Source organism: Agrilus planipennis, unplaced genomic scaffold, assembly GCF_000699045.2.
Source record: "Agrilus planipennis isolate EAB-ADULT unplaced genomic scaffold, Apla_2.0 scaffold13, whole genome shotgun sequence".
Classification (NCBI taxonomy): domain Eukaryota; kingdom Metazoa; phylum Arthropoda; class Insecta; order Coleoptera; family Buprestidae; genus Agrilus; species Agrilus planipennis.
Window position 1 is genome coordinate 2,529,865 of NW_020439040.1, and position 13,868 is coordinate 2,543,732.

The 13,868-nt window shown below is 33.4% G+C and overlaps 1 protein-coding gene across 5 annotated transcripts in view; it reads right to left on the minus strand.

Annotated features, from left to right (window-relative positions):
• The window catches only part of LOC108744261 (neural-cadherin), a 261,954-nt gene that overhangs the window by 181,125 nt on the left and 66,961 nt on the right, over positions 1–13,868 (minus strand). For all 5 annotated transcript variants that reach the window (XM_025976725.1, XM_025976723.1, XM_025976724.1 and 2 more), the window contains exon 2: positions 5,970–6,113. In XM_025976725.1, the coding sequence (XP_025832510.1) occupies positions 5,970–6,113 (144 nt within the window). The remainder of the gene's footprint in view (positions 1–5,969; positions 6,114–13,868) is intronic.

Below are 13,868 nucleotides of genomic sequence, written 5' to 3' on the forward strand. Positions count from 1 at the left end.
GCACCCTAAGTCAAATCTCGATTTTGGAGTTTTTTAGTTTGATAGGCATTTTGATAAGGTTTCTGGTTTTTGTTATGGTGTTTTCATTATTATAGTTTAATAGTTTGTCAATTATTTAATGTATTTTTTATTGAGCCATCCAGTTTCTCTTTCAATTTATCCTCGAAAAACAAACCAGTATTCCAAATACGCTGCAATTCCTATATTATTTGAAATTCCTTCGAAAAATTATTCGTTCGTAACAAATTTTTATTTCAAAAAAATTAACTGAAACCGCCTTTTGCCGAAATTATGTACGGAATTCGTGCATGCCGTGGCATATTCTCCCAATTGTTCCGCAGTTTCATATTGTAGAGACAGAAATTCATATACCTACTGTCGTAGATGAAGTCTAGAAATTCTGCGTTCAATTTAAAGCAGAGGAGAGTCCATCATGCACAAGCCGCTTATTTATACTGCATGCATCCCTCTTTGAAATTGCTGCAATCGTCCTTTTGAGATGAAATAATAAATCGCTTATCGTTGGACTACAGTAAAACTTTTGTTCTTGTTGTTTGACGAGGTGAATTTTAAATGCTTAGCGAGATGTCTCCTTTATTAAAAGTGAATTGAATTTAATTTATTGTGTTCGGAGTACAAAAACACTTTAGGAATAATTTCACAATCTTTATTTAAATTTCACGATATTAATTCGGCTTTTAGGCAATTATCAAAAGTTTATCTGTACAGCTCTGTATCATTTGATAATAGTCTAACAGTCAAAATGATATTGTTACGAAATTTAAATATTTAGTATTATTGTTATTATTATTTGGGTTTGGGCTTGTTCAGACCACTGAAAGCACGGATAATCCCTTGGCTTTCCCCTTTTAATTGCCGATTCCTCTATTAAATTTGAATAAAGGTTGTAAAATTATCCCCAGAGTGTTTTTGTACTCCTATTACAAGCTGCTGTAGAAAATGTTTTTTTTGTGAATATACTGCAAATAGCACTAATTAAATTAATTTATTAATATGTTTATGGGTCTATAATAATATAGAAAATGGCTGCAGCTAACCAGTAATGAGATAACGGATTCAATGTTTAATTATTTACCCAAAATCAACACCAATTAGTGATCTCAATTCTGACCGTAATCAATTGCCGAAACAACTCAATAAAAAAATAAACTTAAACAATGAAAAAACGACCTGATCTGTTTTCATAGAGGGTAGCATAATGTAGTACAAATCAAATTAGAAGGGTAGTAAGTAATTTTGCTTCCTATACGGAACAAACATCCCTATTACTGTGAGGCGGCCGAAACAAAGCTTGTAACAGCGACATAAATTAAATCAAATCGCCTGGTAAGCATTGGCCAAGGGCCAGAGCTTCAAATGGACGGAAGAAAAAGACGAGCGTGTCCCGAATTCGACAAGACTAGTTTTATACCGGCTTCGTTCAATTGGAGCGTAACGAATATCACGAAATAAGCGGCTGATTAAGGCTGAACTCCGACTGCTGGCCAATGTTGATTTATTACATCCAACATTATTTAACGAGCAACATGCAACTCCACCGGGAATTCGTTCGCAATTTCTTGTGTTAAACATCAATTAACCCTTTTGCGATTCGCGAAGTAGAACATGCGACGACAAGTTATGTGACCGACACGAAATATGTCGTGCAAGGGTTTTCATTATTTACTTATTGATGTGACTTTGGTTCATGAAAGCAATTTCGAAACGTTGGTAATATGAAAGAATCGCTCTAGTAACTATTTTAACAATAGCAAATGACCTGGGAATTCCCGTTCTCTATTTACTGGGAAATTTCCGAGATCTGGTAGTAGTATTAGGAGAAAAAAAGTCGAAACACCGGCAATCTTCTGTGATGCTAAAGCTAATACATATGTGGGTAGTAGACAAATGAAATAAACGGAATAAAATGACATATTTTAGACTTGAAGTTAGTCCGTAAATTAAGGTGACTAATAAATGACCTGGGAATTCCCGATCTCTATTTACTGAGAAATTTTTTAGTACCTAAGTACCTAATATTCATAACAAAAATACACTTACTAAACATTCTTGGTGTTTTTTTTTTGTGAGATAGAAATGCCTAAGTTGGTTTTCAATCAATTTCAATTAAGTATGTAACTAATAGGTACATTTATTATTTTTATTAATTCGTAGCGAATTTGATTTAAAAAATACGTTGTTTCTATTTTACGAAGAGCTGATATAATTTCTAAAACAACGCGGAACAAAACATTTTTTCTGTTGCTAGGGATTCACGTTATATCGGTTTCTGAATGCTTCAACATGTCCTTATTTTCAGTTGAATCTTAAATCGATTTAATAGCAGCTGAGTGTCGATTTTACCTATTTGTATTTTTGCTTTCTCTAATATTTTAAAATCTTGACGATTCCGTGTATTTTGGTCAACGATGACATTAATCATCATCATCATAAGGTCGTCAGTCCTAAGACTGGTTGGACACGCACCACCACTCTTTCCTATCCTGAGCTAATTTTCGCATTTCCCTAAAACTAGAACAACCCATATCTTTAACTATTTGCGAATAGTAATATAATCTAAGTCTACCTTTAACCCTCCTAACTTCCGTTTCCGCCTTTAATATGCCTCTGATATTAATAACTTACAGAAAAAAATATTCTTTCCATTAATTTCTAAAAAGTCACAAATTTTCAGCAATATTAATTACCTATAGAAATCTGAAATTAATATATAACAAATAACGTCTTCAAAAATTGTTGAGAATAGTAAAATGCGAGAAAAAAAAGAATGCCATAGGTATTATTAATTTAGTTTTCAAAATTTATACGGCAAATATTTTTGGGACGCCAATGGTTTCAGTAATTTGAAATCATTAGTCACTTAAAAAGATGAACTTATAATAACTTCAGGCTTTTAGGAATAAAATTAAATTAAACAGTAAGAAATTAATTTTCTATTTTCTTGATGTCAAACGTCTTTAAACGAGCCTAGTAGGGTTAAAACACATTAATATGCATGACAAAACATGCTTAGCGCTTCACTTGTGTTATATCTGAGTGAATTTTAAACTAAAAGCACCATTTTTAATTAGTGAAAAATAACTTTATTTATTAAGACAAGAAAAATTAAACATTTACTTATAAGTTTTAAGTTCTAATGTATGAATAATTAAAAGATTAATCTTATTCTAAATGTCAAATGAGCAAAATAAAAAGCAACCCCACTTTTACGAACACAAACTTCAACCCCCTGGCAATAGAATTACTGTTGTCCTATGTAATTTATTGTGAGAGTATATTTTTGTGCGTCAAAAGTAAATATAATTTTATTTCATGCTTCCATCACATTTTTGTATAACTTATTTTTAAGAGTCAGTCAGACGTGAAGGATGTCGAAGTTATTTGATACTTATTTTGATAACTGACTAACTTATTTTCTTCAGATGTAAGTTTTATACAAATTCTTATTATAAATATATAATTGTATCGCAGTTTTTTGAAAGGAATCTTCACGCAACAACAGACATAAATTAAATAAAAAGTTGCTTTAATTTAAGGGTGCAGTGGTGCGTTGATAAGACGCCCATTCTTTTTTAGTTTCCTGACTTGTTAGTTGCCGTGGAAATCGTCGCAAAGTACCTGTTACTTTTATCATTGAATTATAACGAGATACGGTAAATGTATCAGTTCAAAAACTGACACAAAAGTGGAAAGCAGATCGTGAAGTTCAAATAAGTTTTAATTTTTAAATTAATTTTCACTATTGCAGATAAATTAATGAAGAAAACTGTTGCCGCTGTCACGCCTTCGCCGGGAATCGAACCCGAGCTACCAGTAGTGACAGCAGCAACAACAAGAATTTTTGTAGGGCAGATATCCGGGTTCGATTCCCGGTGACAGCATGCGGCAGCATCATTTTTTCCTGATTAATTTGAGTTTATCTGTAGTGGTAAAAATTCATTCAAAAACTATTTTACTGTAATGCACTGAAATTAGCCCTACAAAAATTCATCTAAATGTCACATTGTAAATAACTTTTTATCTATTAGCCTTTATCATGTCGCCAGCCATAAACGTGTTACAATGAATCTCTGATGAAGCATTGCAAAAAGAAGCTAGCAGCATAAAAACTTTCTAACTTTCGAATAATTTATTGATGCTGTGGGTCACTTTCATTTACCGTCATATATCAAAAATAACTTGGCTACGCATCAAGGAAACGCTTGGTCGTTTGCTCTTTATACATATTAAAAAAGTATTTGTATTAGCTATCATCGTTCTTTAGAAGTTTTGTAATAAAGAATCCGGAAAATGTTCGCTGAATATTTTATAGCGTCCCGTTTTATCAAAATAATGTTATGAATAGAGGACATATTGAACACTATTTGAATGTAAAAAAGGTGCATTTGAATCTAGTCCCCAAAACGGTATCATCATCATCATCATAAGGTCGTCAGTCCTAAGACTGGTTCGACACGCACCTCTACAATTTCCTATCCTGAGCTAATCATCGCATTTCCCTAAAACTAGAACATCCCATATCCTTCATTATTTGCGAGCAGTAATCTAATCTAGTTCTACCTCTACCCTTCCTAACTTCCGTTTCTGCCACTAATATGTTTCTACTAGACCTTCATGCCTGAGAAGGTGTCCTACTAACCTATCTCGCCTATTTCTTATTGATTTCCATAGAGTCCTCTGTTCTCTTACTTTTTCTAGTATCTCTTCAATTCTAACCTTCTCTATCGGTATCCTCATCAATCGCCTTAACACCAAATTTCGAATGCTTCTAAACTTTTCTTTTCCGCCGCGCCCACTGTCCACGCTTCGAACTCGTACAGCGCCGTGCTCCAAACATACACCTTTAACAACCTTTTTAGAATTTCTAAATTAACCGCTCGCGAGCATAGAATGGTCAATACCGCTTCCATTTTATTTAAAGCTATCTCTAACTTCTTCTTGTTAGATGCCAATATTCCTATATCATCTGCAAATCTAAGCATAGTAATTTTTTGCCCTTGTATACCTATCCCTACAGTTGTACCGTCTTTAATGATGTTGATCGCGTCTTCGATCCTTCATCATCATCATCATAACTTAAGTCAATCTGTCCGTATTTCGCGAAAACTAAAGCAACCCAAGAGTAATCCAAACCAGGTCTGTCAGGTCATTTTCTAATCTAACTAGCACTTCATGAATGAGAAGGTGTCCTCGCCTATTTCTTATCACCATTCATAGTGCCCTCTCTTCTCCTACTCAAGAGACAAAAGATAAATCGGAAATAAGCATCCTCTTGTTATGTTGCCATTGTGTATTGACAAAAATTAAACTATTTTAAGTATGTACTAATCTATTACAAAAGAAGCTCCTTTTTCTTAATATATTATTTAGATTTGTAATAAATTATGTCTTTATAAATTAGCCAGACAAGAAATTAAAAAAGGAGACGTACCTATTTAGAAGAAACTTCAAACGTGATAGAATGATTGTTTGACCTTTCAAACGCAATCCGAAGCTTTTAAGGTCAATCGATTAAAAATAAAATTTCGTTTGTAGCAACCGTTTTGAATTCCGGCTTGCTTATTAATTTTCCACTAATTTGCATTTGAACTTTTATAATGAACCAGTAGGAATTTCTAAGAACAAAGTTCCAGAAAACGAATTCATTCTTTGAATGGTATCTTTTTGAGAATTTGAAACGGTTTTAAAAAATCAGAAATCATAAGATCACCGTCGTATCTACTTAAAAAANATCAATTATACGCGATCAAAAATAAATAATTTATGCACCTGGTGGAAGTTTTATTATAGTTTCAAAACCTTCTTATGGCAGTGCATGTTTGCAATAGTTTCATTCCGTACGTAATGTCTTCTATTTTTGTTCATCAAATTAATTTAAGACAGACAAGAATAAAACCAAAATCTCCATCTATTATGGATGTAAAGTAAAAAGAATCGAAAATACTCACATTCATCATGATCTTTGGCGGTGACAGTGAGTACGGTATGCTGTATATCTTCATTTTCGTCGACTTCCGCTTCGTAAAGGGCCTTGTCGAAGTAAGGCGGGTTGTCATTCTTGTCCGCGATTCCAATGCGGATAAATTTGCTCACTGAAACAAAATGCGCCAATTAGATAACTATATTTTATCCAAAGTCAAAGATTGAACACTCTCTGGAGAATGAGATACCGCAGACTAAGTGGCAAAAAGTGGATATTTATGGGCAACCAAAGTCTCTTTCCTCCGGAGGGATCTTATCCGAAACCTAATATCATGTTACTAACTTACTATCATAGCTATAAGTCAATAATAAAGTTGAAACCTATCGTAAGCAAATCAACTGTGTAGGCAGGCCTAATTCTTGTATTGCAACCATTTGAAGTTATTGCCTATGGAAAATAACGAGATTAGGTAATAATTCATGACATAGTCACTCAATTTGAATAAATAATATCTGTATATGAATTAAAACAGATGTGCCAAGTATTTTTTTGCCATGCACTATGGTGGTTGCATGTAGGTAGGCAGGTGGTGGCGGGAATATGATGATTAAAAGTGGTCGACCTCGGGCATTTTTATATTTTCACTAGTGTTCTAAAAATATATTATAATATTCGAATTTTTTTGGTAGTCTGAAGTTACAATGATAAAAGTGTGGTCCTTAATTTGTATAAAGAGCAACATGCACTTATAGAACTGGTGCTGCAACGTAGAGAAGTAAGAATCCTGTACCCTTACATAGTGAAGTTATTTTTTAAACAACCTCCAAGAGAATGTAAAAAAATATACTTAGCGAAGGTGTTCAAAAATATAAATGAAAAAATATCGTATTTTCGGTTATGATAGCAGTTCCTTTACTATTACACGGAGAATATCAAACTCAAATGAGACAGATATAAGAGAAGCTGATAGAGAAAAGTGATCGATCGATTGTCAGTAGGTACTTTAAAATTCATCCGAATAAGTTTTTGCGATTTCTTTTTTTTCGGGTGGCAGCGTGACACTAAAGCTAAATATTTTATTTAAATGGAGAGGGTATTACAAAATAAAGATATTCAAATTAGTTCAGGAAATGTAAGCTAAAAAGCTTTTGGAATATTTCTAAAAACGCGATCGAAAAAGAATATAGTAGGATACGTAATGAACATAGTACGGTAAAGTGTAATTAGATTGAATATGCTCCACAAAACCTTGAACGAGAATGATGTATAATTCGATCGTTATAAAACATCCACCCCCCCCCACTCCCCTTTTGAAAGATCACACCTACAACATAGAAGATTGAAGTTTCGAAATTTTTATATTAAACCATATTTCAATGAAGCTTTGACAACCAACAGAGAGAAGTAGAGGGAATTTTATAAACAAAACAAAAAATCTTGAGAAAGAATTAGAAGATAAAAAGGAGAAACGCAGATGGAATACAAAGTCACTATTGACGCAATCTATATAATCAAAACAGCGTGTGAAGAAGAAATAAAGAAAGACAAAAGCAAAATATGTATTCCTCTTTTTTGCGACATGAAAGGGACGTTTGCTAAACTCAAAAAAAAAACACGGTATGGAAAACTTTAGAAAAACTAGAAATGGACAACCAATTGAGAGAGAGAGGGTAGATAGAAAAAGAATATCAATTGGAATACTGTGGAACAATAACTAAATACCCGAAATTCCGCAAAGCGTTGAGAAACCTCAGACGTATTTCGACATCCAAGATGTCATCCTCAGTTAGAGACTCTAACGGCCCAACTTCAATTTCTATTGTAAGTGAAATAAAAAACAGCTATAATTGACCGCTAAAAATAATATATGTATAAATATCTATTTTTGTCCATCATTTTCTCCTTAACCACTGAATCACATTAATTTTGATGATTATTTCACTTGCAAGCTCACAATATGTCAGAAAATACTTCAGTTTCTAGCGCATCACGCGATCCCTTTGATTATTTGTTAATGAAAATGACGCCGCCATATGTTCCTATCCTAAGTCAAAAACGAGCAAGATATACAAGGTGTAATGTATATAGGTAAGATACTCCTAACATTAATACAATTAATATTACATGTCGGTTTGAGGTTCGAAAGAAAATTATATCTGTTATTAATTTATTTTCCATTTTATTACGACAAACAGAGTATTGTTTTATACATGAGCGAGAACACGCTAGCAATTTAACGATCCAATATGTTGTAAAGACTTTGCTGTTATTGCCTTTCGTTGAATATGAAAATCATAGAAACATATTAATCATCATCATAAGGTCGTCAGTTCTTAAACTGGTCGGACACGCACCTCCACTGTTTCTTATCCTGATCTAATCCTAATCTTCGCAAAACTATAACAACAGTAGTAACCTAATCTAAGTAGACTTCTTCCTCCTCTAAGCTCCACTTTTTGCTTCTAATATGTCCCTAACTAGCGCTTAATGTCTGAGCTGTCCTACCAACCTATCTCGCCTATTTTTTATTGACTTTCATAGTCCTCTCCTATTCTTCTAATACCTCTTCATTTCTAACCTTCTCTATCCACGGTATCCTCTTCATTCGTCTGTAACATCACATTTCGAACGCTTTCAGTCTTATAGTATATTTCTCTAACATATTAGAAATGAATTACTTTTCGGAAAATGTTTATTTTATTTCAGTTGAAAACCGATGCTTATTTTACATAGAATGTGTATCCTATTGTTTTCGTTTTCTGACTAAAAATAATTTAGGTACTTTAGTGAAGATTTACGCAATACACAGTTATTAGAAAGCTAAATTACTTGTCAGTAACAACGCACCAGTTATTAGATAAAATAATTTTCATTTAAATACAAACTGAAAATGGAAGTTGTCAAGCATTCATTTATCTAGGAGAACTAGAGGCTGGTAATATAATAACGGACCCATTAAAGGAGTAGGTACGATTTTAATCTTAAAAAGTGATAATAACGGAAAATATCCAACCTCATCAATTTTTGGTTATTAATTGCAATCTGACTACTTGCTCAACCAGAGGCAGTATTGTAGACAGCTACGTAGGCTTAGCAAACGGGAAAATCTATCGCTGACAAGACAGTAGATGGTATTAGGATGATAAAATTTGACGAACAGCTCTCTAGACGGCAATGCTTCCTAGCACTGAATATCTGAATTTTCCATTAATTAAAGCGAAACGGAATTATTAACGACATTAATATAACCGTAATGACAATGCTATTAATTGTGCGTTCATAGTCGGTATTCAACAAAAACTAATGTATGTGACCTTGGACCGGTGTAAATAAAATGTTCGAATGCACAAATTAGTACCCTTTGTGACCTTGTTTTAGTACCAGAAGGAGCCGTGCAGTTTCCGGTTTCGGTTCCTCTTAAACTAAACGTTAAACTTCATTTCTCGGAAAATTTCATAGAATGAAAAATGTTGAAAATGAATAACTGCGTGGGAAATTGTTTTTTTTTTATTTTTTAAATGTCAATAGCTTCCTGTCTCGCAGGGGTATATTAACCAATACAGTTTACATTTGCACAATATGTCGTTAATTGAGACATACAAGTAGGTACTGATGAAAATACGTGTTGCATTGATTTAATTAAGCATTTTCCATTGAAACTGATTGAAGAATTCTCTTGTTTTGATTAATTACTTCAATTTTTAATTATAGCTTGAAAATCATAGCTGCAGCATTGAATTTCCTTTACAAGCTTGTTGTTTTTCTTATCTCAGATAACCGCCAGTAATAGTCGTTGCTTTTCTTCCTCGATTATTGTGGGATTGTTCCCTTTAGTGTATCTTGTAATCAGCTACACCCTCTTTCCAGCCAATGCTGTAATTGTAGACTATAAGTAATCCTTTATTAAAATACAGGATCTGCGCTTCATTTTGCTGAATCCTTTTGTAGGAATAAAGTAGAGATTCCAGTGGGCATGAAAAATCGAAGAGACTTGCTCGAAATGAATTCTTTTCGTATTCCGGTGGACTTAAAAAATCTTAAAGACTTGTTCGAAATGAATTCTTTCCGTATTTCGGTGGACTTGAAAATTCGACGACTTATTCCAAGTGAATTTTTTCCTTTCTAATATCATTATATTTCTGTTAGAATCCATGAACGAACTAGTTCTAATTGCTGGATTAGAGTCAATTCCATGCTCGAATAAGGCTTTAACAATATTTCTCTTCTCATCAATAGTAACTTCTGCATCGAAATAAAGCCATGCAAAACAACTTTGGTGGCAGTTTCTATAGATGGTCGAAGCGAGCTTTCTCAATGCATTGACTATCTTTGTTTTTGTTGGCATCATCCTGAAGACACCGTTTGCAGTTGCCTGCGTAGTAAGCTACCAAGACTGATGGTCATTGGTCATCGCGCAACGGACTTGCGTATGCTAGCCTTTAACCGTCATGATGCTTTTTAAACCCATTCGCTCCTACCTCTATTTTTCGGTTTTTTTTTATATCAAAGTTACAGAGTCGTATAAACAAGCAACATACGTTTGTAGGTCTCATACTAGTAGTTTTAACCAATTGAAGATATTTTGTATTTTCGTTATCGCCCTCCAAAACAATTTATTACACATTTCAACACTTAATTAGAGACTGAGAATGACAGGAGATAAACTGTATGTATTGGAAATGTTTTACGAAAAATATCGTTTGTACCCCATAAATAAAGAAAGGAAATAAAGTTATACTTCGTTTACTTTCTGTAGCGATGTGACCTTAAGTTTGACCGGCGCAAAGTAGAAAAGAACAGCACTAGGCCACAAAAGGAAGGAGACAACCTCAGCCAAAATCTTAACCGGTGAGGAGCGTATAATCCGTACAATACTGCACGGAAAAATTGACCATTTTATCCACTACAATTTCATTGCTCAAATGTGCTGTTATTGGTAGGTACCATTTACTACTGAAAATATCAACGAGATGTTTATTTATATTTGAAGACATAGTAAAGGCTTTAATGCTTGTTTTCGACTCGCACTACTATTCATGATTGAACAAAACTTGTGGCAGGTACTGTATGAAAAAGTATGTTTAATGAACAAGAGTCGAGTGTATAATGAGCTTTTTCCTCTCTATCTACGATTTTGCCAGCGCGCATAGAAGACATTGGAAGGTGCACATCGCTAGAGAAAGTAAATGAAGTATAATTGTAATACAAATCTAATGAGACATTGCTGCAACGGGGAAGATATAAATTTACAAGTTGTTCACACAATAAATAAGACTCATTATTTTAGCAACAGGAGTTCGTAGATCCACATTCCTTACTAGATATATAATTGTGTAAGTGCTGAATTTTTAGTTTTTCGTTGCAGAACTGAACTTTTTCAATTAAAGTTTCAGCTTTCAAGATGAATTACTGTTACTTAGAACTTTTAATCTTTCACTATATTGAAGTTTCGTACTTAGAAGTAGAAGCATCTTTTAAACTCGCCTTAACTTATTATTTTCGGGTAGCCTTCGCTAATGAAAAATCTCTTTTGTGACTCGAATTCAACGAGGAGGACATTTTAATACCGCCAACAGGACTGGGCACAATGCATCAGAATTCTGTTTATACAAAATATTAATTAATTCAAAATACGAGAGACGAGATAGGTTTCAGTGGAGTAGAATGTATGATACAAATAACGTTATTAAATAGCAAAATACGACGTGAAGTTGAAGACAAAACAATATAAAACATGTAGTAGTACTAGTAGCAAATAACAAAATGAAATTGCAAAAATGTTTCAACAATATTAAATAAAAGCTGGACAAAACCATAAACCAGGACAAGTAAAAAAACAAGTTGTTTGGAAAGATACCGTAGACTGGATAAACAAAACATTCGACTATTGTACTGGTAAAATAATGGTAAAAAAATTTAAAAAAACCATAAAACTTAGACGTAATACTGCAAATAATCACCTAGAATTGTTGTTAACTAGAATGTCTACTCAGACAAATGTCTAACAAGCCGAAACATATGTCGAGTTTTTATTAAATATTGTTGAAACATTTTGTAATTCTATTTTACTCTTTGTTACAAAATATTTTTTGAAAACCGACTATTGAATAATATTATATATGACTTAATAAAGTACAGTAAACGCACTCTAACATGGCACAAAAACAATAAATGTAGGAAGTTAGCAGGATGGATAGATGTTATAAATAGATGTTAAAAAAATGATTGCTTATCAATTGCATCAAGACTCTAATAGACGACATCCTACATTTACCATATACATACATGTTTTACAAAGATTATCATCATTGTTCCATTTCCACCAGTTGCTGATGCTGGTAGGCAAATAGACCCTTCGGACTTCAATCTCTGAGGAAAAGGGTAGGTGGTGGATGAGGTGAGAATGATGAGATGGACGAAATGAAAACAGAAGAGAGGTGAAATATTATCTATGGAATATTATTACTGTCCCAGCTCTTCCCTAAATGATCCATGAAACCACAGAAAACAAGGACGAAGGCAGATGGATCCGGAATCGAACCGTTATCCTACACCAAGCAGTGGTATAAACATTTAGGCAATCTAGCTCGGTTGTATCCTAATATCATCATTTTTGACACAGAAGAATTTATACTCCTAAGAGGCTTTCAATTTTTTTAGAATCTAGAACTAGATAGCTACCTTCACCTCATCGTCCTAGATGTCGCAAGGCGTGAGATCGAGGAGTAAGAAGAGTGTGGAATTTGCAATTTTTATTATTATTTTCTCTACTCAAGAGAGACCTAAAGGGCAATAATGATTATACCTTATACCATAAGTAGATAAATCTTCTAACTTTAAAAAGTTGTTAGAGAATAAAATCTTACACAGTACAGTAAGGTACAAGGTATCTGTCTTCAATATCACTGTTACCGACATCGGCAATTAGTTCTTCTGTTTCTATGTCTATTTCTTGCTCATTATTTAACATAAGATTAATATAATAAATATATATAAATATAATAAAACATAATAAATCACCTTAAACTAAATTATTGTGCCTATTTCTTTTTTATATAAACTTTAAATATTTACAACAAGAAAATCAACCGAATAAGTTAATTTTTTAATTTAATTTTATAAACTGATCCCTGCTTCTAAATATTTAATCTATGTCCCTGATAGGAATACTGAAGAAAGAGGGCTGCAACTGTTATAATAAAAACTGCCTCCTTTTGCCACCGCGCATCCACACCATTTTAAAATTTCCGCCAGCTTCGAGCGTCAGGCCTATATGTATAGTGGCGTACTGGGGCCAGTACACTGGGGTGGAGTAGGTCTAATGTTTAAACTTTACTAATTTCCCAGAGGAATATTTTCCTCTCTTCCAAGTAGCACTTATGCGTATAAATGTACTTTTACGTATATTATGCATTTTTATTGTTAAATATTGGTATAAGCGTTTAAATATTTCCACTGCATTCAAAGTTTTTATATTTTGTTTAACAACATTACTAGGTACATAATTGGTTACAAAAATATTCGAATCAAATAAAAATACAGTAATTTTAAGTTACATTACTGTAGTAAACACAAGAGATTGCTTCCTTGGGGGTAAAAACTAGCTCGCACGAGGATTTGAAATGTGAAACTTTTCAGATACTGATACAGAAAATCTAAGTCAAAATTTTCCTTTGACTGAAGTGAATAATAATCCAGGATAAAATAATTCGAAGTGGTCTGTATTCTGTCGAAACTGCCAGACGCGGATCGCGATTTCGATCTTTTTGGATCTCATCAGCGCGTCGCAGACAAACGTTTGGCGTTGACCGCGCCATTTGTGGTATTTTCTAAAACGCACCGTTAGGACAGCAGATAAAAGTTGGTCTGTGTTCTGTCGGAGTAGATATCCATATATTTAAATGGACCTTGTTGGAGCATACGT